Below are 22,834 nucleotides of genomic sequence, written 5' to 3'. Positions count from 1 at the left end.
AAATTGTATTTAACAATAAAAAAACATTAAGGATTTTTCAACCCAAGCCTTACAAAAAGTTTCTCAAAATATTGTAAAATCAACTAATTTAAAAATATTTTATACCTAATGAAATTTGAATGATGTTTTACATTTGGGTAGATTTCATTTAAAAGAAAACGAGATGATAAATTTTTACATTTTTATTAAAAAAGTTATGAAGTATACAAAAATAGAATAAATAAATACATGAATTACATCATAAACAATAATTAAAAAATATTATTCTTATTTTCCTTTCGCAGCAGTTACTACACCAGCATAACCTTGAACCACTGGCAATGCTTTTTGCGCTGAATTGAATACTCTTTTACCAGCGCCTTCCTAAAATTAAAAAAAAATCGATTAAATCTTAGAAAAAAATTATTTTTTAAGTAAAACTAGAGAAAGGCCAATAAAGCACTACCTCTAGTCATATTGGATGTCACTGGAAACATTTTGTTTATGTATTTTCAAACTATTCAGATTCTAATCAACTTTGGGTAAAAATAAAACATTTCAACCTTAATCATTAAAAAATTTATGCAAAAATAAAACTGACTCCAAAAAAAATGCACAAGAAGTAAACAATAATTCCAAATAAATTATCCTAGCAATAATTTCTTTTTGAGCAATTACATTTTGAAGTCAAGACTAATCATATCGTTAGCTACAAATTGAATCATTAGCGTCAACATCAAAAATTGCATACAGGGAAATTATTGACAGAATTATTTTCTTTCAAATTTGATTTTTATGACGGGGAGCGCTAATTTTTGAAACTGCCTGCGGGTGCAAAATTTCTTAGTCTGTTTCTGGGTACCTCACTTGATTTAAAAAGTCTTAAAAATTTTCTCTAAAGGCTCAAGAGATATGTAGCACGTAATGTTTTGTACAATTTAATAAAGTCAAATTTTTAAAATTATTAATTTCAAAACGATATTATTTTAAAATGAATTGAGAATCGAAAAATATTGTTCAAAATTTAATCAACCGAAGGTTTATTAAAAGCTGTTACATCTAAAATGGTTCATAAACCAAGGAAATAGATCCATTCATAATTCATTTCAAAAACGGTAAAAAATTGGAAAAACTTTAGAAAATACGAAACAATTGTAATTAAGTTTTTTAGTGTAAATATTAAAAAATATACAATGAAAATTAACTTACCACTTTCTTGAGTAATCGTTTTAGTTTAAATTTTCCTTCACTATTATTTACAAATAGAGCCATCACTACTACAGCAACGATGAAAATAATTTTAAAATTCATTTTTGTTATGATATTTTGTTCTAGTTATCTTGTTATAGATTCAAAAGTTACCAATAATCTGATGTTCAACTTTGAGTTGATTAGAATATTTATACTCAATTTTTTGAAGATGATAAAAAGTACCAATGTAGTGAAATATTCTAGGGATGTCCCTTTTTTGTAAAGATTTCGGAAGTGGGTTTTTATAATGAATCATTTATAACTAGCAAAAGTTCATTCAACAAAACAAAAATGAGAGTTATACCACTGAAGAGATAAAAGAATATTATGTAGTACAGAAATAATAGCATACTGATCGATACAAAAAATGAAACAAAATTGAATATACTTTTTCATGTGGGTATTAAAAGTTTTTAAGAAATTTACTTTTGGTTTCATAAATAAACTATTTTTATAGTCTTATTATTGTCAGAAATAAACTCACTAACGGGTGTAAGTACTTTCAAATATGTTTTAAACTTAAAATGACCATTTTCGGCCATTGCAGTCGCAAATATATCAAACAGTTCCAAGAAGACAAGGGTTTTTGATCCTATATTCCATTTACGAGATATTTGTTTTCTAATAATTAAAACAGATAACAAAATTTTTGATTCTCTTAATTTAGATAAGGAAAATTGAAATATTTGTTAAAATTAAATTTGTAGAAAATCAAATTTATTGAAATCTAACTTTTTTTTACTACTAAAGTATAAAATCTATATAAAATTAGTTAGGGGAGAGGGCAAGGGGGAATATAGTTAGCTATAATAACTTTATACATTTGGAACAGTAGGGAAACTGGCGGGGTCACTAGTTCGATATTAATAAAAAAGTTTTAAATTTTGTATTTTACAACAGTATAGATTGCAAATATTAAATTTAGAGAAAAAATGAGAAATATAAAATTTTTTTTGATAATTTAAAATTTTTTTTTAAATTTAGGATGATTTTTTCCACAAGTTTCTATTAAGTTTCCACATCAAAATTCCGAAAACGATAAAGAAAATCATTACAACTCAAAAACACTCTCTTATGGTAAGAAATTTAAACAATCTGAGTATGGCCAAGAATACGCCTTCGAATAAAAGAAACAGACCATAAAAAAAGAGCAGATCGTTTTTTTCTATTCGTATTTCGAACTTCTAGAGTGGAAACTTCATAAAAAATTAAGTAATAAACGAAGAACTTGCAGATTGAAAATTTTCTAGGACTTTTGTCCTATGCATGTTTTAGACACTAAACTGGCATTCTTTAAGAGAAAACAGAAATTGAAAAAAGAAAAAAATGTATGTTGTAGTTTGATAATTTTAAACATATCGTTATTAATACGATTATTCATTTTGTGGTAGTTTCAGTGTATAGAGATAATGTGTCAGATTTTGGGATGTCCCTTTTTTTAAAAATAAAAAACAATAATAATCATTACAGTTATTATCTGTTAATTTAACAAAACTCCACGAAGATATAATAAAATATTTATTATTAATCAATGAAACCGGTTTGTTTAATACTATCTTATTTATAGTCTGTACGCGATGACCGTCTTCGTATACAGAAATTTTAAACTATTGTTTAATTATAATAACCTTTCTGTTTTAAAAAGTCATCGACTTTTTGATTAGGCTTATCGTCATTAAACTGTATAGCTGAGAAAGAGTCTGGCTACTTGTCATGTTATTTGCAATCTATCGTCTTTTTACAAGGTGTCTTTTTTTTTGTACAAGGTAAGTGTACAAAGTAAAGGAAATGTTATACTTGTAAGAAATTCGATGTTAAGTGTTCACCGGAAATGCACCTAGCAGTACCCTAAAATACATTTTGATCAAAACACATTTGTGAATACATATCTTGGCCCGCTCAAAATAATGTTCTTGTGTGGACTCATTGATAGGCAAGAAAAAAAAAAGTAAAAAAAGGAAGGTTTCGGCATCTAGTTTAAGACCCTATTAACGCACAGTCTCGGTTGCGATAGTTAACCCTATAAACATATATTTAAAAAAAAGATTTTTGTCCAATATCTCCGAGACTATCAACTTTATGAAAAAAAGCTTTAAACAAAAACTGTCGGAAATTTTTTTCCCAAAGAAAAATTTAAAATAAAAAATTGTGATATCTTGGGCCATTTTCCCGAAAATCGAGAAAGACGGAAAAATATATATATTTAACAATATATATGCTAATTAACAATATCTTAAAACTAATTGATTTTACATTTAGCTTTTACAAGAATAATTCCACGTAAACGTATGCTCTATCATTAAATGGAACTTCTTATTATAAAGTGTACCCATTAGGCCAATTTGAAAATTCAGACACATCATCAGTCAGATAAATTTTTGCATTTTGCGTTGGCACTATAGGCATTTACAAAACTGTGTTTAAATAATTATAGGTTTGTAAGAACGTGAGATAATTTTTTTTGGACTGTTTTTATCTAAAGAAACTCATCAGTGACAATAATAACGCATATACAATTTGCAATGGTCTATCGGTTGATGCTAGTTATAGAAAAGTTATATTTAAAAAACCTATACCTCGAAAAATGAATCGAAACTAATATCTGTAGGATTTATTCTTTCTTTGCTCTTCTAATAATAATTTGAGTCCACTCCGATAATTTTCATTCATGTTTAGGGGCTAACTGGACTTAATCGACGTTATTTGTATATCACCGATAAGGAAACAAAATTATGCCTTTTAGATGAGCAAATTCTAAGTCCAAATACTATTCCCGGCCGTTATTAAAATAGTTTTCAAATTTCTATTGACATAAATGGTTTTTTTCAGCCTGAAAACTGAACTAAAAGATATAGGTACGATGATTAAATAGCGGTGAATTTGGTTTTTGTATCACATTAACTTTTAAATGATTTAAGTTACAAGTTATACATTTTGATTATCTGACAATTCATTTCTTTCATATTATTGCTGATAAAAATTAATTATTATTATATTAATAAACTATTAATTAAAAAATTATTCATTAATAAAGTACATATTATATCAAGAAGGTTAGATACAGAAATCAAGTAAAATTTTAGATTAATAATTGACTCGTTTTTTAATTTTAATAATTTATTTAATGCTTTTTATAATTAGTAATTTCAGAGAAATTGTAATTTTGTTGCAAAAAATTAATTACAAAGTGTAAAAATTCCCTGTATACTTACATATTAATTTTTTTTCTAAAAATATTAATACTTGGTAATGGCGATGATGTGGTTTCCGGCAAGAAAATCACAATAAATATATGTTCGTAAACACTGATAATAATATATTATTTGATACTAAGAATTTGATAGATCTTTTTATCGTAGTTTTTCTATAATTTTCAAATGATATCCTTTTGTGGCTTTGATTTTAAAACAAAAGTTTTATGTGAATGCGATCTCAATATCCATAATCAGACTACACACTTAACATAAAATATAAGTGACCTTGAAATTATTTTTTAGTAACTGTATACTGAAAATATTCGTTGCATGAGAGCTACATAGGCTTAACGCAAACTTTAATGTTTTTCTACATAAAATTAATATTGTTAACTGAAGTCGCATGATCAATAAATCATTACATATTGGTTTAGAGTATTTTTATTTAAAATAAAATTATTTAATGTAAATAGGCGAAACTGCAGCTTCGGAATTTGCATCTTTGCTAATTTGTTCATTTCATGAATTTGTGTTCCTTCGAATTTCTGAGCAACAACATATAATAGGGAGTTAAAGAGAATTAAAAAACGTTGAATTAAGAGAGACATTTTAATTATTGATTTCCTGACGAATGAATTCGTAAATGAGCCATTTACCAAATCTTATCAAAGATATTTTGAATATAAATTAATTAAAATGTCTAAGGGTCTCATCAGTTAGTGTACACATGGTATTAAATCACTGTTAATAATTAGTAAATAGGCAACTTGTATGACATAAATGTTAAGTGTTTGTCAAATAATTGAAAACTATTTATTATACGTGTATAACTTATACGTGATATAAGTAATTTTGTAAGTCAACTTTAACATTGATCGTTTCATTGAACTAACAATTTATTGTTTATTAATAAATCGAAACATTTGCACCGCTAACTCATGCCTTACTAATGATATTTGACACCTTAGAAACAAATTCTATGAGTTTTCAGCAAAATGCGAGCGGTTTCTTTCATTGTCCTTTATTTTTACTATCTTTTATTGTTGTTATATTTTAAGACAATCAATCGCTTACTTTGAAAATTAAGATCAATATCGTTGTATATTGCGAGTTGTTTTACTTGCTTCAACTTTAAATTTTTTGTTGCTGGATTAATGATTATTTTATTAATCTGTTTACATAGAAATTGAAAATGACTAGTTTTGTTTTCGATGGGCTGTTTGCATCCGAATTCTAAAGATAATAAGGATAGTTTGATCAAAAGATAATAAATAATATGATTTAAAAAAAGAACACGTTGGGGAATTTATTTCGAATACGTACGTTAAAAATTAAACACTCAGAAATTTTAGATGTTTAATAAAAAAATTTGTTATACATTCCAAAAAAAAAAAAGTTTAACTTTAATTAAAGTAAAACTTTCATTAAAACTGCAATAAATAATTACTAATTCTAGATAGAAACGAAAAAATTGGGCGAACTTTTCTATCATAAAATTACACGACACTAAATAAATATAAGCAACCAATTATCAATAATAATATTCCATTTGAATAATTTAAGACTCTGTACGATTTTGCATGGTTTTCTTTTGGAGCTGCCTTTTGTAATTTCATTCCTTCTTGTTTAATCGAATATTTATTTGTACTGCGAGTTTTATTCTTATTATCAGAAATTTCATCAACATCATTAATCAAATTTGGAATTGTTTGAGTATTTGATTGTAATGCACTTCCATTAATTGTCTCCATATTGATAGTCATTTGGTTGACTTCGTCTGATGGATTTGCTAATAATGGCTCATTGCCACTGAAGTCAGTGTCAGTATTCGATCCTGACTTATTTGTTTCGTCAAAATTTATATCGGATTCGGAATTTACTTCTTGTTTTTGAAAATGTATACCATCTGCTTCAGAATATTCCGCAACAGCATCGATTGAGGTGTTAGATACCGTTTCGAGTGGTAAGATGGAACTCACTTCATCTTGTGATTCCAGGGAGGACGAATTTGTAAATGTTCCGTTCATCACGTCGGATTCTAAAAGATATAGTATTTTTTTATATGATCGACTAAAATAATTGTGTAATCAGTTGGTGTTCAGTCATTGTTCAATCATTTAAAGTTTCCTTCCTTGTTGCAGGTTGGTTTTACAAAGCAAATAGTTATTATTTTTAAAGTTAAAGAAGACTCCAAAGACACCACTAAAGTGTACCATGGAATGAGTGAAAATCGAACAAGAGATTCAGATTTTTCTCAGTGATAAGAAAGTTAATTCAATTTACTATATCGCCAAGCAAGCGTTTTTGCCCATAAGTATATTTTTATTGTTGTATTGGTAATTACTAAACACTTATCTTTTATGAAGTTTTCGCAGAAAGTCCAAAAAATCACTGTTTTTCAGACACCGATCATTAAAAAATCATATTTGATTAATACTTTTTGAAGGAAATTTGACTGAGGAAAGTGTCCAAATTTCAAAACAGCCGAAAAACATAGATCCACTGAGAAAAATTCCATCGAAAAAAAGAACAATGTAATTTTCACATTTTGTTGCTGAATTGTCAAATAATTTTCTTGCAATGGCAAAGATGGCTCAATTGCTTGGAAAATCAATGAATTTAAAATTTAAGAAAAATGACATCTACCTATGTTTTTCTAAAATAATCAAAGGGTAAATTTGGTGGAAAATAGTTAATTACGCTGACAGATATGCCTATTGGATAGATACTTTTGTTTTTATATACTTGGTTTGGGGTAAATTCTATATTCAGCCAATATTCAATTTATTAAAAATACTAGTTCTCTCCGCTAATCGACAATTTTAATCCTTTAAAAGAAGCCGAAAAACGATAACAAAAATTTCAACTAAATGTTTATGGTAATAGTTTACAAAAAAGCTTTTGTTAACTAATATTATAAAGCTATGGCAATGTTGGAGGCAATATTGTATCTCTGCTGATACTATGAATTACTAAACAATATACGAAGATTTATCTACCTGTAAATTCAGATCGTGTTCCAAACAGTCCGCTTAAAATAACTAAACATAAAAAATTATTTGCCATTTTTCTTTCCATAATTTTTTTTCCTGCAAATTAAGAAAGATTATTTACTTAAAAACATGTTTCTGTTACCAATTCTTACCTTTCTTTGTATTTGGCTATTGAATTTCTGTAATAAAGGCTAATAATATCCGATAAAATTGAAAAATAGATGTCAATTAATTATCGAGTAATGTCAATTAATAATCAAGTGTTATATTTCTCATTCTGTAACCATACCAATAAAACAATTGATATTTTTAAACTATTAGTAAAATGGGAAGTTGACTACCACCAGTAGGGTTCTGTAAAATATTTATCCGGCCTAAAAGCTTTACAATCACTGTCACAGATTACATTTGCAGTCCAAATATGTTAGATACCCAAAATGAGAAAAAATATACTAAATTGAAAAACAGAGCAACGTTGAATTTAAGAGTCATTTCAAAATGACTTGTAAGAAAATTATACAAAAGTTGTTCGACTTATGGGAGCCAACAAAAATGCATTTAAGTCTCAACGAAGGGATATGTTTCACATGTTGCAAATTTGAAATACCAAAATGAGAATAAAATGCATACATGCTAGGGTTTGAATAAACATTAAGTAACTTTTAAAATATTTTATTAAAAACAATTTATTTATTTCAAAAATGTTTATATAAAAATTATAATTTTTTGTTAAAATTAAAACAAAAATTTTTCGGTATTCTTATAATCGATACACAGAAAGTGGCAGCATTCACACTGAAATTGGAAATTTAAAACACATAATTTTTAAAAGCATTTCTTTTAAAAAATTTACTTACAAAATGGAAATATATCTGGCCAAGAACATGAAAATGGCCAGTTAAACCAACCATCTGAAAACCAAACATTTGGTGCTGGTGCATTAATTGGACGTAGTGTTGCAAAATTTGATCCACCCTCTCCAGTCGACACTACATAACCGTCAACATTTGGTGGTGCAATTATGACAGCGGAAGGAATTGATGCTCCATATAGATCATAAACGCTAACTAATTGCTTTCCATTGCCTACATAATTGAAAATAAAACATGAACAGCAGGGCTTCGCCATCTTATGTCATATTTCGCTCATGTTAAATGTTTATCTTCTTATAACATAGTCTTGAAACGGAATTTTTGTCTTTAGGTGTATGTTTTACATATTTGAAAAGGTAAACATAAAATAAAATATCTACGCAAAATTACGTGGAAGGGCATTGGAAGTTAACAGTATCAAAAGATGCCTCCTTAAAAACAGCTCCTTTCATTCATATACAAATGTTCAATCGCCTCATTAAATTTTTTTGGGCCGTGGAGGTGCGAGCAGTATTAGACACCACAAACAAAAATGATATTTCGTCATAAAAGCGTGAAAGAGAGGATGAGATATCCTCAAGAGGCACTTTTTCCTCGAAAGGCAACTTTTTAGCTGAATCTGAGAATAGGGGAATATGGAGGAGTTCGAAGCCCTAAAAAACAAAAAATCCTCATATTTGGAAAAAAGAAAGTGGTAGGTAGGCTGGAAATGCCTGGCTTAATTTAGAGCGACTGGGCAGATGTGGAATGCTTTAAAAACGATAAAAAATAGGTTCCAAAACTTCATAAATTGAGTTTTGGGGATTAATGCATGGATTTATAACACATCCCTTTCCCTTCTTGATAATTGAAAAACAAAGATAGAAGGTTCTTCTATCCCACAAGCATTTAAAAAAATTAATATTTCTTAAATAAGATATTTTTCTGATTTCATTGTAGATAGATTGTTGGAAATTAATATCACGGTCACGCACGTAATTTTTTTCGATATCATGATTTTAAAAGGTGATTTCTCTCTAACTCTTACTCTAACTTTTACGTTCTCTCTAATGATTAGAAAATCTACTGGAAGAGACAAAAAATAACATAAAAGTTTGCCAACTGCAAAATTAATTCAAAATTTTGAACGTGAGATTGCGCGATGAATTGGTAAGACTAGGACAATGAAAATTTTTATTGTATCTGAGAATCGTACTGAATCGATTATTCTTCTAATTTTCTATTTCTTAAAGTTATATTTCGTAAGCGGGATAGACATTTTTTTCATAGTGGAATTCTGCGTTTGATACACAAAACATGCAATTTTTAGGAAACGCGTGAAAAACAAAAAAATTGTGCCTAGCTTTCCATATCTAGTTCACACAACACGTGAAATCATGACAAAATGAAATGAATTTGACTCACCTTGTTCTGTTGTTTTATTTGATTTCTTTTCCAAATCGGTTGAGTTGGCTACCAAAGTTGTGTTTAATTTTGTTGAATTTGTTGCTAAAAATTTAACAATAGATTTTTTTAATAAGTATACAACTTTTTGACAAAAAATGTTGTGATTTTAAGTTTTTCAAAGTAAGATGCGAAGTAGAATTAGAAGCTTCTGTCGTTTATAGTTTTGGAAAATATTTATGAAAACACACAAGTGAATGCGTCATATCTGTACGGAACTGAATTTTTTTACCTGTGTTCTAATCAACGTGCTTTGAAACACAAAACTTTGACGGAAAAAAGAGGATGCGGTCGGTATTAGCTTTCTATTTCGTTGTGAGAAGATAGAGAAAAATTAATTTTCACGGTGAAGAATGATTTTGTCAATGTTTTCCTATCACTTTGGATATTTTTGAAATTAAGTACCAAAAAAAAATTATTAAAAAAACGTAATTGGAATTCAGGAGGGAGAATTAAAAAAATACAGGCCGAGGAAATATTGAAATTAAATAAAAGATCGACATAACTATAAATATTTGATTGACCTTGTTCGGTTGTTTTATTCGATTTTTTTTCCAAATCGGTTGAATTGGCCACTGAAGTCGAATTTAATTTTGTTGAATTTGTTGCTAAAAAAAAAAAATCAATGAATTTATTATATAGACATTTTTTAGTCAAAAAGTATTAGGTACCTGATTTTAAGCTTTCCAAAGTAGAATTCGACGTGGAATTAACGGTAGCGTTAGCAATTGCATTTGCTAATAATTTATCATCAAATGGAGGTAGTGAAAATATTACGTAGAATTGAGTTAAGATAACAAATACACCAAAAAACCAAATTGTTAAATCGTGTGGCTTCATTTTGTCTCTCTATAAATTTTTTTTTCATAACTTCATTCTTATATAAACGATTGATCGTGATTTAGTTTGAAAGTCGTGATTTAAATTATCGTTGTGTTTTGTTTTATTATCAAGTGACTCAACTCTATTTGCGATGTTTAAAAATGTGATAGCCAAAGTCGACAAAAAAACAATCGTACTTAAAATCATTAACAAAAAATCTTGTATGGACACCACATGACTTCCTCAAAAGCTTATGAAGTGGTCAAAATGTTTTTCGGGCAAGTAAGTACAGTTTCATTACGCACAAATAAAAGAAGGTGCGTAACTTAATGTTACAATAGTCCAAATTCTAAAATTTCAAACACCGAAACTGTCCAAAGTAGAAGTTTAAAGATGCTCTAAATGACAGTTTCCGATGTAAACTCAATACAGAATTTTTTTACGATTTGCTGTGAAAAAGCAGATAGAAATTCGAAAATTAAGTAAAAATATATAAAAGATTTTTTGTTTATTTAAGTTAGACACGTACCCTTTTTACTTTCGAGGTACAGTTTTGGAATCTGAACTCAAAAATTCGTAGATATCACCACTTGAAACATTATACGGAGGGTTCAAAGGGTGTGCTCATTTATAAGAATAATAAGCAAATTTTTGTTAAAAAATAATTTTTAAAATTTTTGTGCGCTCTACATTTTGGACCTTTTCAAGGATCAGATCAAAGCGGCAGGATGTGATAAAAATTTTTGAGCAATAGCTTTCAAAACTAGAAAGAACTTGCATTTTTTCAAATAAACATGTTAAGATTTTAGATAACGCCTTTTTTGTAGTAAGATTTTATAATTTTTAACCTTTTTTTTTGAAACCCTATGCATTGCTCTGAAGTGAGAATATTATCATTTTTATTACATTGACTTGTTTTTTTTCTTTATTTTTGTCTCTCTAAAAATTTGGCGATTTTGCGTTAATCTTGGTTCTTTCCGTTTTTTCGTTTTAACTAAATATGTTGATTAGTAGAGTCCTGTACGGGCTGTTGCTGTTCCTAGTTTGGAGTAAAATGAAGTTCCGTATTTGTATTGACTTGTTTCAATACAATAACCGCACATCAAAATATTGAGAATCGTATTTGCCAATTTGTAGTAAATGTGAAAAGTAATATTAGGTATCTTTAAAAATGTGACCCATTACCCTGTATTACAGTGCAAAATTTCAAATTGATATTCCTATAAATAATAACGAAAATATGAGGGTGTAATCATCTTAAATACGACACACTGTATAATATATTATTAGGCATACGTGTTTATGTTATTTTACCCTTTAACTTGAATTTTGAATTCATTCGGACCGGAGGAGATAGTTTTGAAATATGTCTCACATGTCTCAAAGCTGGGATAGTTTTGAACCATGTCTCACGATACGCACGTCCATGAATTCTCAGAACATTGTAGGCTGGATAGGACTTTTGGATGGTAGCACTTTTGTGGTTGGTGGCGGTCTTCAATGGAAGTTGTCATTTAAGCTTTCGTCAAAAGAAAATGACGATAGATTCATGATAAGATCCTGCCGTCATTTTAATGTTGTTGTCATTTCCGTTGGTGAGTGAAACAATTCTTCCTAATGGCCAACATTATTATGATAATCCACCTAATTTCTTCTATACTTTTGGAAATATTTAACAACTCCTATTATAATTATTGACCGTCTTCAAACAAAAAAGGGAGAGGTTATTAATTCGATTGTATTTATTTATTTTTTTTTATGTGAGTTACCTCAGAACTTTTGACTGGATGAACCGATTTTGATGATTCTTTATCTTTTAGAAAGCTGATGCTTCCCTTGTGGTCCAGTTCTGACAACGTCATCCATGAGAAAACCATAAAAGTCTTATATTTGCATTAGGTATGCACGGCAAGAGGACGAATAACTCAATATCACGCCAACCGATTTAGATGATTCTTTTTTTAGTGACAAATTAGTTAGTGTACTTCAGATTCACTAAAAATCACAAAATAAAAAAAACTTTTAACAAAAAGAAAACCGACTTCAAAAGAAAAACTTTTCCAAAACAAAATAATATACACTAAAAAGTAAAAAAATAACGATAATATAATGTAGTAAAAATTATTGTTATTTTTAATTAGTCGGTGTCAGCCAAGCTTATGTAGCAAACTGTTTCCTTGGCTGACACCGACTAGAAAAATAACAATAATTTTTACTACATTATATTATCGTTATTTTTTTACTTTTATATTAATTTGTTTTGGAAAAGTTTTTTTTTTTTTAATTCGGTTTTCTTTTTGTTAAAAGTTTTATTTATTTAAACAGCCAGTTCTTCAATCTGGTGAAGTTAACGACAACTTTTTTATGTTGAATGTCGAAATTGCTCCATAAGATACCTCACTGAAAGAATTCAAATTAAAGAACAACTCGTATATAAATTACAAAATGAGCCTTGCTCTATAATGCTATAGATCGTCTTATTTCTTTTATGTTGAAAACGGAAGACTCACTTTAAAAATGGAGAAATATGTCCCTGGGGAATAGAACTGTTTGAGAAAATGTGAAATGACATTTTATATCTGATTTGACTTAAAAGAAACAGTTTAGAAATTTTCGACCACATTTCCAACTGGCAAAATGCACTTATAAATACAATAGTGCATTTAGAACGCGATGGCACAACAATTTCCATCCCAATATTTAACCATGCTAATGATTAATTAGCTCGGTACTTTCTTGCGAATTTATGATTTCTATACCATCTGCAATTAATAACCAGTTTTTAAATACAATAAATGTATTCCATTTAGTTGCGCTTCCGCAGTATTTCCACCATATTTCTATTACTTTCCTTGTCAGGACTTTGTATTACCATCCAATTGAGACATCTGTTGAGATATTCAACTTCTTATCTAATCTTTTATTTATTTTATCTAATCTCTGTGTCGTACACAGAACAAAGTTCAAACCTTCGTACACATTGGCCTTGGTTCTGTTCTAATTAACTTTTGTTGTATTTTTTTCGCTTTTACAATTCTCGCCTTTTCAACCCTCCGTACAAAGCGGCAGGGGGTGATAAAAACTTTTGAGCAGTAGATTTTAAAACTACATAGTACTAATTTTCAAATGAGCATGTTGAAATTTGAAATAAAAATTATGAAATTTAAAAACGAAAAGTGAGCGAGAAAGAAATGCTCCTAAAATTATTTTATTTTATGGATAGCCTTTGTAAATAATATTTATTAAAACTAATGATTATCTCAGTTTTAATGAAATTATTTTGAAGTTGTTTTGTTTGCTATAAATTTTCCATTTTTAAAATAACAAATTATTATTTTTTATATCACGAAAATTTTCTTATGAAAAAAAATTTTTAATAATTAATTAATTAATTTCTCTAAGAGCCTAAATGGCCAAGCGGTCTAAGGCGTTTGCCTTTGTCTGTTGCTGTCCATTTAGACTTAGGTTGCGGGTTCGAATTCAGGCAGTGTGAACAATTTATAATTAATGGGAGTGCAGAATTGATCACATTGTCGTCGCTCGGATAAGAACGAAGTAACCGACTCCACCCACATCAAAATGTAATTGTAAATATGTTTGTAATTAAATAAATAAAGAATAACAAATAATGATGTGGATGGCCTCTGTTATAGGCGTATATGTCAGAGAAACGGAGGTTAAACCCCATTATTATTATTATTATTATTATTATTAATTTCTCTAACTTTATAATAGTTCCAGTTGTTGTTAAAGAAAGTGATCTTAAAAGCTCGTTTTAAAATTATTTGTCTAATTTATTAAAATACACCTATTTTAGTGTCAAAAAAGGTCTTAGTAGTAAAGGTCTCAGCAAAGCTATGATATTAATTTAAAAGGCCTTGAGAGACTTTGTTGTATACTACTTTGATATTAAGTTGAATTACTTTTAACAAAATAAATTTTTTATTGAATATATTATTGACAAAATACAGATTTAAAAAGTATTAAACACATAAATTCTACAATAATTTTATACGAGTATATTAAATAAATTAAGTATATTGGGGATAGGAAGGAATAATAGGAAATGTACGAAAAAATATTTAAAGAAACTACTTATGCATGTAAATTCGAAAACATGAATTTACGTTTAGTCATCACATTTACGAGCACTTATTTCGGCATTTATTGTAGTTGAACCTCCTGTTAGTCATGCAGGAAAACCACAGTAACCAGGGGGTGGTTGATAATAAGGATTGTATCCTGAAGGAGGTGGAGCGTATCCACCTGAAGGAGGTGGACCGTATCCACCTGGAGGAGGTGGAGGGTATGCAGGTTGATACCCACCATACGAATTTGAAAGTTGAGCTCCAGAATACCCTGCTGGAGCTCCTTTTGCTAATTGACCGGCTTTTGAATCCATCATATTCGATGCAAAATTTAATGCTGTTTTCATAACGTCTTTCATATCATTACGAGAATCATCAGCTCCCAATAATTTAGCTAACGATCCATCATCAGCCAGATATAATAATGAATCTTCAGCTCCAGCACCACTTGCAACTAGTTCATTTGACGTGGATGAAGTTTTGGTTGAAGCTAATTTGGTAGTTGAATTGCTAAGGTCTACACCATTTCCAGCACTTGAAGCTGCACTAGCTACTCCAGCAGAAGTAGCACTGGAGACTGCAGAACCACCACTGGCAGCTGCAGATCCTCCAGCAACAGACGCTGCTGCGCCGTTGCCAGATGCCGCTGCACTTCCTCCAGCTGCAGCCGCAGAACCTCCAGGACCTGACGCTGCTGCTCCACCACCTGAAGCTGCTGCACTGCCTCCACTTGCGGCTGCAGACCCCCCACAACCGGATGCTGCAGCCCCACCACCCGATGCTGCTGCGCTTCCTCCACTGGCAGCTGCGGACCCTCCACCACCAGATGCTGCGGCTCCACCTCCACTAGCAGCTGCTGATCCTCCCCCACTAGCCGCTGAAGCTCCTCCTCCACTGGAACTAGCAGATCCACCGCCTGTTGCAGCTGAAGCACCACCTTTGCTCGCAGTTGCTGAGCTGCCTCCAGAAGCTGCTGAAGCACTACCTTTACTAGCGGCAGCAGAACTACCTCCACTACAGGCACCGGCGGAGCCTTTAGAAGCACTAGCGGTTGATCCACCACTGGAAGCTCCAGCAGAGCCTTTGCTAGCACTTGCAGTCGAACCTCCACTGGAAGCACCAGCAGCGCCTTTGCATGCACTTGCAGTTGATCCTCCACTAGCAGCACCTGCAGAGCCCTTGGTAGCACTAGCAGTTGATCCTCCACTGGATGCTCCCGCGCAACCTTTGGAAGCAGTAGCAGCTGATCCTCCACTAGCAGCACCAGCAGCGCCTTTAGCAGCACTAGCAGATGAACCTCCACTGGCAGCACCAGCTGAGCCTTTAGAAGCAGTGGCAGTTGATCCTCCACTTGCAGCGGCAGCTGAACCACCGCTAGCAGATCCTGATGATCCTGATCCTTTAGAACTGTCTCCTTTATCACATGAGTCCTACAAATATATTCACAAATATACGATTAGGGCCACATTTAAACAAGGCTACACAAATACGGTAAGCTAACAGGAGCAAATTATTGCAATACATTAATTTCACGCCATAACTTCATGAGCAAACATGAAAATTCGTTGACGGCAAGTGAGGAATGTCAACGTTCTACATTTGATACAAAAAGACAGTTGATACTACCTGACTTTTTGACTTGGGTTTATAGTATTAAATTTTAATTTTACTTACCTTAGTTGCTTTTGATGAAAATATTTGAGTTACTAACAGTAATATTCCTAATAACAGTAAGCTTTTAAGTTTAAATCGTGTCATTTTTATAATATTGTTAACCTGCTAAAACTATTGACTATATTATTAAAAAATAAGTTTACTCTTACTTTTATTTATATTATGGCAAATACGTCGTGGCTGAGAACATATATAACAGCTCGTCACTCTTAGCACGAAATTCGTGTGGCATAACCTATGAATATTGTTTATAGTCGTTCATGTTTGATACACGTGTCAGTAATTATTATTATTATTATTTTAAAATTTTCTAAATATGGACTGTAGAGTAATGGTATGGGTGGCGTCTGTAATGGGTCAAGACATCTGAGAAATCTAAATTCGAAGCTATTGTTTTTAAATTTTGGACTTTAATTTTTGTTTTGACAAACTAGATTTGTCATGTCCAAACTTTGTCATAACATTATTTGTATAAAAAAGTATTAGAAAAAATTTGGTACTTCTCTTTCAGTTCTTTGCTCAAATTTTGGGAAGAAACAGTGCAACACGGGGCACCGTAAAATAACTTTGATAGTTTAATATTGTGCAATAAAATGCCGAAACGAATAAAAACTTTGTTTTGCGTAATCTCCTCTTAAGAAAATCCAGCGGTGCTTCACTTAGTGAAATTTCTTCCTTCTTTAGAATATTTATAACTAAGGATTTTAGTTATAACAAAGTTTTTATTTGTTTCGGCATTTTATTGCATAATATTAAAATATCATGGTATTTTACGGTGCCCCTGTTGCACTGTGCTCCATTGCGCCCCATTCAAAAATTCGACCAGAGAAATCAAAGAAGAGTGCCAAATTTTTTTTTTATAAATAATGTCCTTTATAATATTGTAATAAAATAAGTTTGAACATGACAAATCTAGATTTGTCAAACCAAATACTAAAGTCCAAAATTTAAAAAACAGAAATATGATGAATTTAGATTTATCAGATGTTTTGATCTATTTCCGAAGCTACCACTATCATTACTCTACAGATTATACTATAAGAGAATATTGGTTTAATTCTGGCTTAAAGTAATAAAGCGTTGGGCCAAATCTGGAAACTCTGCATCGAATGATAACATCTTGTATAGCTTTGGGTATCATGTATTGACTCAAGCCTGGTTTCCGGCCTTTGTCTAAACCTGGGTCCACTAATGAATTTCAATTTTTTTTATTCCTGCATGTAACAATCATATTTAGTTTATACTTGAATGAATCCCTCTGATACTGTTACATTTTTCACGTAAAAGGTAGTATATTTAATAAACAGATTTGCCTCAATCAGGATTTGAACCAGTATGTGCTAGCTACGAGTTAAAAAGTTTCACTCACATTCAAACCTTCACTCATTCTCGTTTTTATTCTAATATCAAATCTAATAAATATGATCACGAATTGAGTAAAAGCTGACCCAGTAAAGACTTTAAAGAAAAGAACAAATACTGGGTGAACCTAAATTACATCTGCAAACGAAATGCAACATTTTCTACAGGATTGATAAGAGACCATAGCTACACGATAGCTGATTAAAAGGGATTTATATGGTTCAGCCGTTCCGTCAAAAATTATCAGCCGTAGAATATTAAAATTTCGGACTTAGAGCTATTATACAGGGTGAACCATTTTAATCGATAATGACTTATGGCTTGTTTTGTAGTAAGTTAATCAGAAAATAAGTTGCAAGTTTGATGGGGAACATCATGTCGACATGAGATTGGACCTAGTACTCTGCGTTGCTATAACAGTCAATTACGCTTTGAATAAAAACGTTGATCCCCATAAAAAGACTAACAATGTTTATTTGAAAGATTTTTTCGAAAATCGTTAGGTTTCGGGAAATGCGCCGGAGAAAATATGCCATTGTTACATTTAATCGAAAAAAAAACACGCTAGCTAAGGAAAAATGCTTTAGTAAAAAGTTTTCAAGGGTATTAGAGTCCATAACTTCGACCTGAAGTACTAGTTTCGAAATCATGTGAGCTTGATCTTCAAATGATGGTGAAAATTAACCTGGACTTCATAGGTAATAACACAGACGAACTACCTTTATTTTTTCATTAAGTCGCATTTAAAGATATTTAAATCTGTCGCATTATTCATATAATATATCAGAGAAGATGGCCGTGAAATATTATATAGTGACTATTTTTACAGAAATCTGTAATTTATGGTAATGTCAAATGACTACTTTTACAGAAATTTGTAATTTATGGTAATGTCGAAAAAATTAATTTTTTAATTAATATATCTTTATAAATTATATCTCATGTGTTATTCTGATATATCAGCTATATTGCTGTACAGTTTCATTAAAAACCATTCGCTAGTTTTAGCGTGAAAGCGTAACAAACAAACAATCAAGCAAACAAACAAACAAACATGCATACTTTCGCATTTATAATATATAGAGGTTTTCATGCTAAAAAGTTTCCACCAAGAATATTCGTTGGAATTGGATGTTTATCATTTTCAATGGAGCCCTGAGCCAATAACCGTGATTTCTCTTTTTTGCTGCCTTCGAATAGAATAAAATGTAGTTCGAGCGTCATTCCACGTCATTCCAGCACTTTGTAAAAAGTGAAGCACTTTTTAAATTATGTTTTATTATCAGAAAATATAGTTAACTTCCCACTACAGGAAAGTTGATGTAATCCGTAAAAAACCTTCAAAGCACAATTTTAACCTAGCTATACATGCCATTGTCAGGGTAATATATAGACACCACTTTTAAATTGATGTCTGAAATTGTTGTTTATTTAGGGACAGTTTCTGTTCATGATTTTTCGTGAAGGAAACGTAATGGCCATCTCGGCTTTGCCTCAATCCATACGTAAAACATTAAACTTGGCATATTTTTATTAACTATTAAGAAATTAGCAACTTTGATAATTAGTAAAACAAGTATTTTTCCTCAGATTTTCTGTAAAAAATTATATTTACGATAGTTGTTTATGAATTGGTATATCTTACATTAAAAAAGTATTTTGCAAGTAACAGTACCGTTTGCATAGAATGTTTAATATTGCATTGTTTTAGGAACTTAAAGTTATTTTGGTAATCTAGGAAGTTTGATATGTGAACCATAAGGATCGCCGTCACATGAACAGCTTGTTAAAAAAATAACAATATTTAAAATAAAAATAGTTTTTTTAAAATAATTTTAAATATTTTTTACATTATATTAGATAGTTGAGTAAAATTATAAATAAATATAAAAATATTTCGGATTAAACATTAAGACATGAATAGGTAATAAGAATAACCATTTACAAAAAATAAATTTATTTTTAAATAAACATTAGCCATTATCAATTTCCTGTCGCAACAACTGTTCCGCTATCATCACTTGCCACTGCCATTGAACCTTTTCCAAAAGCACCAGCGACTGGTCCTTTAGAACCGACTGTTGTTTCTAAAAAAATTCACAGACAATATATTTTAATTCAATCATCAAAATTTAATAATTTCTTAAACATTTGTTTTTTTTACTTTTTCCATTTTGAGTCGTTGAAACATAATTTCCATCAGGCGAGGAACATGCAAAAACCCCATCGCCAGACATCGCTAATGCCATGTTTCGTTTCATAATTTCATCATTTTGTTTCTAAAAAAAAATTAAAAAAAAGTTTTAATATTGTGGTTTTTCTAATGTCACTATAGATTAGATTAAGCACGACAGGCGTAGATCTGGGAAAGGTACCAAAGTTAAAAAGGTATGAAAATCTAAGGTATCTAAATCTAAAAGGTATCTAAATCTAATCCCTGTTTTCTATAGAAATATAAAAAACGATTCACTGTATTCTATATTTTTTTCGATTCGTCATCCACTTTGCGTTGTTTAATGTGATATTTCTAAAGCTTTTGTCCCATTATATAATCCTTTTCGACTAATTCGGTTAAAGTATTTGGGGTCACCATAAGTACAAAATTAAACTACAGTAGGCCAATAATTTGAACAATTACAAAAACAATTCTGATTATAAAATTTTAATTACCTTAATTAAAGCAGCTAAATCAGATCCAAAATCGCTACGAACATTATTCATTTTCAAGCAACTAATAATAACCAGCGCAAGGAACATGTATTTTTGATTAATAAACATCTTAAAGCTTTATGTTTCTGAAGTTAATAACAAGTAAATTCAAAATAAGACATTATTTTTGTAATATCTAATTTTTATCTAAACAAAATTATATTAATGTGTTCGTGGTATAATAAAAAAATATTTTTGTCATTAATATTTCTTGCAAAGCATGTAAAATTATTTTTCACTGAATCATTAATGTTTTTATATTTTTTTATTATCTTTGTATGCGCTATTTTCATATACGTAATTTATTTATTATCTGTTTATTTTATAGATTTTTCTAAGAATTATGAAAACAGTCTTATGCCTTCACAATATGTCTGTTCAAATTAAACTTCCTTGTAGATAGTAAAGCAAGTGCGGATCCAGCCCTCAAAAAGGTAATGGACACGGCACAGCACATGATCGATACAGTGCCTTCCTACAAAGGAGATGTTTAAAAAATATATGACGCCCCACAAAAAATACGAAAATAAATGTGTGATTGTTTATACATCACCGTGTCACATTTAGACTCTAAACTACTGAACCGATTTTAATGACATTTTTCCAACTTCAAATTAAATTAAACGCCTGTATACATTTTACATTAACTATTTTCATTTTGGTTCTTTACTTAAATAACAAATTCAAGCTTTCGATTTTTGTTCCCGATGATCATCAATTTGCAGATGTTTAGGAAAGGAAGCCCCAATTATCTTTTCTGTCCCTTTGAGGCACGCAACAAAGATTTTATCTCGTGCAGTGTAGTGACTCTGGTATGGCTCAATTATTTTCACATTCTGTTTTCCATTTCGTCATCCGGATTAGATTTTTTTTCGTTTTTTGGAATCTACATTCAAAGCATGTAGATTCATTCAGCTATCGAATTAGAAGGTTTCCACAAATCGCGATTTATTCTTAAGCCAAAACATACCATATTGAATAAAAGAGTATTAGAATAAAGTCAACATTAAAAAAAAAAAAAAAAAAAAAAAAACGCTATTATAAATCTGTTATCTATCTGTCTTACTCTGTGTTTATTTCGCGCAACACACAAAAATTAGCACAGCCCTGAGGCGAAAGTCTGTCCTAAAATTCTAGGAATGGAAGAAAGTTTTAAATTTGGACTTTTTACATAATATGACGAATATTAAAAGACAGATATGCCTTGCAAACCGGCCGGATAAGGGCTATTTTACGATGAAATATGTTTCAGACCGTATTTCCTTGTTTGTCAAAATTGTTTTCAAAAGTAAATACCTACAACATTTTGACGTGGTCTCCGGCAGTTGAGGTTATTTTCATTACTACTAAAGTCTTCAAATACGTTTTACTTATTTCAAATCTCTTAAAGAGATACAAAACCTTATTTAATCTGAAAGCCGAAAAGGTGCGAAATAATTATGAAAGGTTTAAATAATTTTTTCATGAATATTCTTCGTTTTAAAAACGGTTTCGTAACTTTCAGTGTCCAAATGACTGTAGTAAAATAATGTTACCTTTTATCGCTACAGATTGAAAATAATTTATATATACAATAAAAACTTCAATATCGAAGGTCAACATTTTAAACTGTGACCTTTCTGTTTTGATAAGACAAGATAAGATGTGCCCGACAACATAAAGGAATATAATAACGAGTTGAACATTGTATGAATAAATGTAATGTATCTTTATGGGTATACATAATCGTAGGTGTGTCTATTTGTATTCGTGTAACTTCTGAAAGAGTTGGGCCCAAAGACTATTTGACGTGTTTGTGTGGTGATATTTAGTGTCGGATTAAACGCAACGCCGCGCCGGTAGCAATATACATGGATATTTTCTAATCACAAAACTACATCCTCCATCTTTTTTAGTCATAGAGTATTTTACCCTTTTTTAATTTTCGTTAATCCACCGACTGTTCCTTTTTCGGCGACCACATCAAAAAGTTTCTTACGCTAGATTCGCGAGGCCCAAATTGTATGAGGTTTTAAGCATTTGGAATTTCATAGCAAAATGGACGGATAACAGCTAGTGTATGTATATATGTTTGTATATTTAAATGGAAGTTAATTTTGATCATGGATTCTAGAAAATAATCATGGATCCGTCGTGGAAGGCATGAAATTTGGTTATTTCAATCATGGCAAATCGAATAAATAATGAAATGAATCGGATAAAAAAATGGTGACTTAAAAGCAGAGTTCTAGCAGGAAGGACATAAAAGGGCAGACGTGGGCTGGCTTGTTCTATGTTTGACAAATTTAAAAACCTAAGAAATACTTACCAGTTGACATTTGAATTTGAGTTACTGTATGGCGTACACCACAATCATGATGTTTTTGTTTCTTGTACTATTTGCTATATTATAACAAATAAATTATTATTTATATATTAAATTTGTTTTACAAAGTGACGCGGAAAGA

At 30.3% G+C, this 22,834-nt stretch overlaps 5 protein-coding genes across 6 annotated transcripts; all 5 read right to left on the bottom strand.

Annotated features, from left to right (window-relative positions):
- Positions 1–225: 225 nt before the first annotated feature.
- Positions 226–1,369, bottom strand: LOC123305946 (cecropin-C-like). Its single transcript, XM_044887786.1, has 2 exons — positions 1,189–1,369; positions 226–363 (listed from the first exon to the last, which is right to left on the bottom strand). Exons 1-2 carry the CDS (start codon positions 1,288–1,290, stop codon positions 268–270), a joined length of 198 nt encoding a protein of 65 aa, XP_044743721.1. The 5' UTR covers positions 1,291–1,369; the 3' UTR covers positions 226–267.
- A 4,534-nt stretch (positions 1,370–5,903) lies between these two features.
- LOC123305915 lies at positions 5,904–7,668 on the bottom strand. Its single transcript, XM_044887753.1, has 3 exons — positions 7,570–7,668; positions 7,424–7,513; positions 5,904–6,462 (listed from the first exon to the last, which is right to left on the bottom strand). Exons 2-3 carry the CDS (start codon positions 7,500–7,502, stop codon positions 5,921–5,923), a joined length of 621 nt encoding a protein of 206 aa, XP_044743688.1. The 5' UTR covers positions 7,503–7,513; positions 7,570–7,668; the 3' UTR covers positions 5,904–5,920.
- Positions 7,669–8,077: 409 nt separating this feature from the next.
- LOC123305721 lies at positions 8,078–10,576 on the bottom strand. Its single transcript, XM_044887520.1, has 5 exons — positions 10,404–10,576; positions 10,257–10,340; positions 9,694–9,777; positions 8,275–8,502; positions 8,078–8,212 (listed from the first exon to the last, which is right to left on the bottom strand). Exons 1-5 carry the CDS (start codon positions 10,570–10,572, stop codon positions 8,208–8,210), a joined length of 570 nt encoding a protein of 189 aa, XP_044743455.1. The 5' UTR covers positions 10,573–10,576; the 3' UTR covers positions 8,078–8,207.
- Positions 10,577–14,574: 3,998 nt separating this feature from the next.
- Positions 14,575–16,435, bottom strand: LOC123305722 (uncharacterized transmembrane protein DDB_G0289901-like). 2 transcript variants are annotated; one of them, XM_044887522.1, is made up of 3 exons: positions 16,317–16,435; positions 15,397–16,072; positions 14,575–15,348 (listed from the first exon to the last, which is right to left on the bottom strand). In XM_044887522.1, the coding sequence occupies exons 1-3, from the start codon at positions 16,398–16,400 to the stop codon at positions 14,744–14,746; spliced, it is 1,365 nt and encodes a 454-aa protein (XP_044743457.1). In that variant the 5' UTR covers positions 16,401–16,435; the 3' UTR covers positions 14,575–14,743. The 2 variants fall into 2 exon arrangements, with proteins under 2 accessions (XP_044743457.1, XP_044743456.1); XM_044887521.1 differs by having other exon boundaries at positions 14,575–16,072.
- A 3,183-nt stretch (positions 16,436–19,618) lies between these two features.
- On the bottom strand, positions 19,619–20,527 carry LOC123305951. Its single transcript, XM_044887793.1, has 3 exons — positions 20,349–20,527; positions 19,843–19,957; positions 19,619–19,765 (listed from the first exon to the last, which is right to left on the bottom strand). The coding sequence occupies exons 1-3, from the start codon at positions 20,454–20,456 to the stop codon at positions 19,662–19,664; spliced, it is 327 nt and encodes a 108-aa protein (XP_044743728.1). The 5' UTR covers positions 20,457–20,527; the 3' UTR covers positions 19,619–19,661.
- Positions 20,528–22,834: the final 2,307 nt, after the last annotated feature.

This window comes from Chrysoperla carnea, chromosome 1 (assembly GCF_905475395.1).
Source record: "Chrysoperla carnea chromosome 1, inChrCarn1.1, whole genome shotgun sequence".
In the NCBI taxonomy this organism is placed as follows: domain Eukaryota; kingdom Metazoa; phylum Arthropoda; class Insecta; order Neuroptera; family Chrysopidae; genus Chrysoperla; species Chrysoperla carnea.
This window is presented reverse-complemented; position numbering and strand designations above follow the sequence as displayed.

Coding starts and splice junctions, on each gene's coding strand:
- LOC123305951 (XM_044887793.1), bottom strand. CDS start 20,456: ATGTTTATTAATCAAAAATACATGTTCCTTGCGCTGGTTATTATTAGT. Junction 19,958..20,348: donor ATTTAGCTGCTTTAATTAAG/GTAATTAAAATT, acceptor ATTTTTTTTTAG/AAACAAAATGATGAAATTAT. Junction 19,766..19,842: donor AACGACTCAAAATGGAAAAA/GTAAAAAAAACA, acceptor GAATTTTTTTAG/AAACAACAGTCGGTTCTAAA.
- LOC123305946 (XM_044887786.1), bottom strand. CDS start 1,290: ATGAATTTTAAAATTATTTTCATCGTTGCTGTAGTAGTGATGGCTCTA. Junction 364..1,188: donor AACGATTACTCAAGAAAGTG/GTAAGTTAATTT, acceptor TTTTAATTTTAG/GAAGGCGCTGGTAAAAGAGT.
- LOC123305721 (XM_044887520.1), bottom strand. CDS start 10,572: ATGAAGCCACACGATTTAACAATTTGGTTTTTTGGTGTATTTGTTATC. Junction 10,341..10,403: donor TTTGGAAAGCTTAAAATCAG/GTACCTAATACT, acceptor TTTTTTTTTTAG/CAACAAATTCAACAAAATTA. Junction 8,503..9,693: donor AAATAAAACAACAGAACAAG/GTGAGTCAAATT, acceptor TCAATTATGTAG/GCAATGGAAAGCAATTAGTT.
- LOC123305722 (XM_044887521.1), bottom strand. CDS start 16,400: ATGACACGATTTAAACTTAAAAGCTTACTGTTATTAGGAATATTACTG. Junction 16,073..16,316: donor TTTCATCAAAAGCAACTAAG/GTAAGTAAAATT, acceptor ATATATTTGTAG/GACTCATGTGATAAAGGAGA.
- LOC123305915 (XM_044887753.1), bottom strand. CDS start 7,502: ATGGAAAGAAAAATGGCAAATAATTTTTTATGTTTAGTTATTTTAAGC. Junction 6,463..7,423: donor AACACGATCTGAATTTACAG/GTAGATAAATCT, acceptor TATATCTTTTAG/AATCCGACGTGATGAACGGA.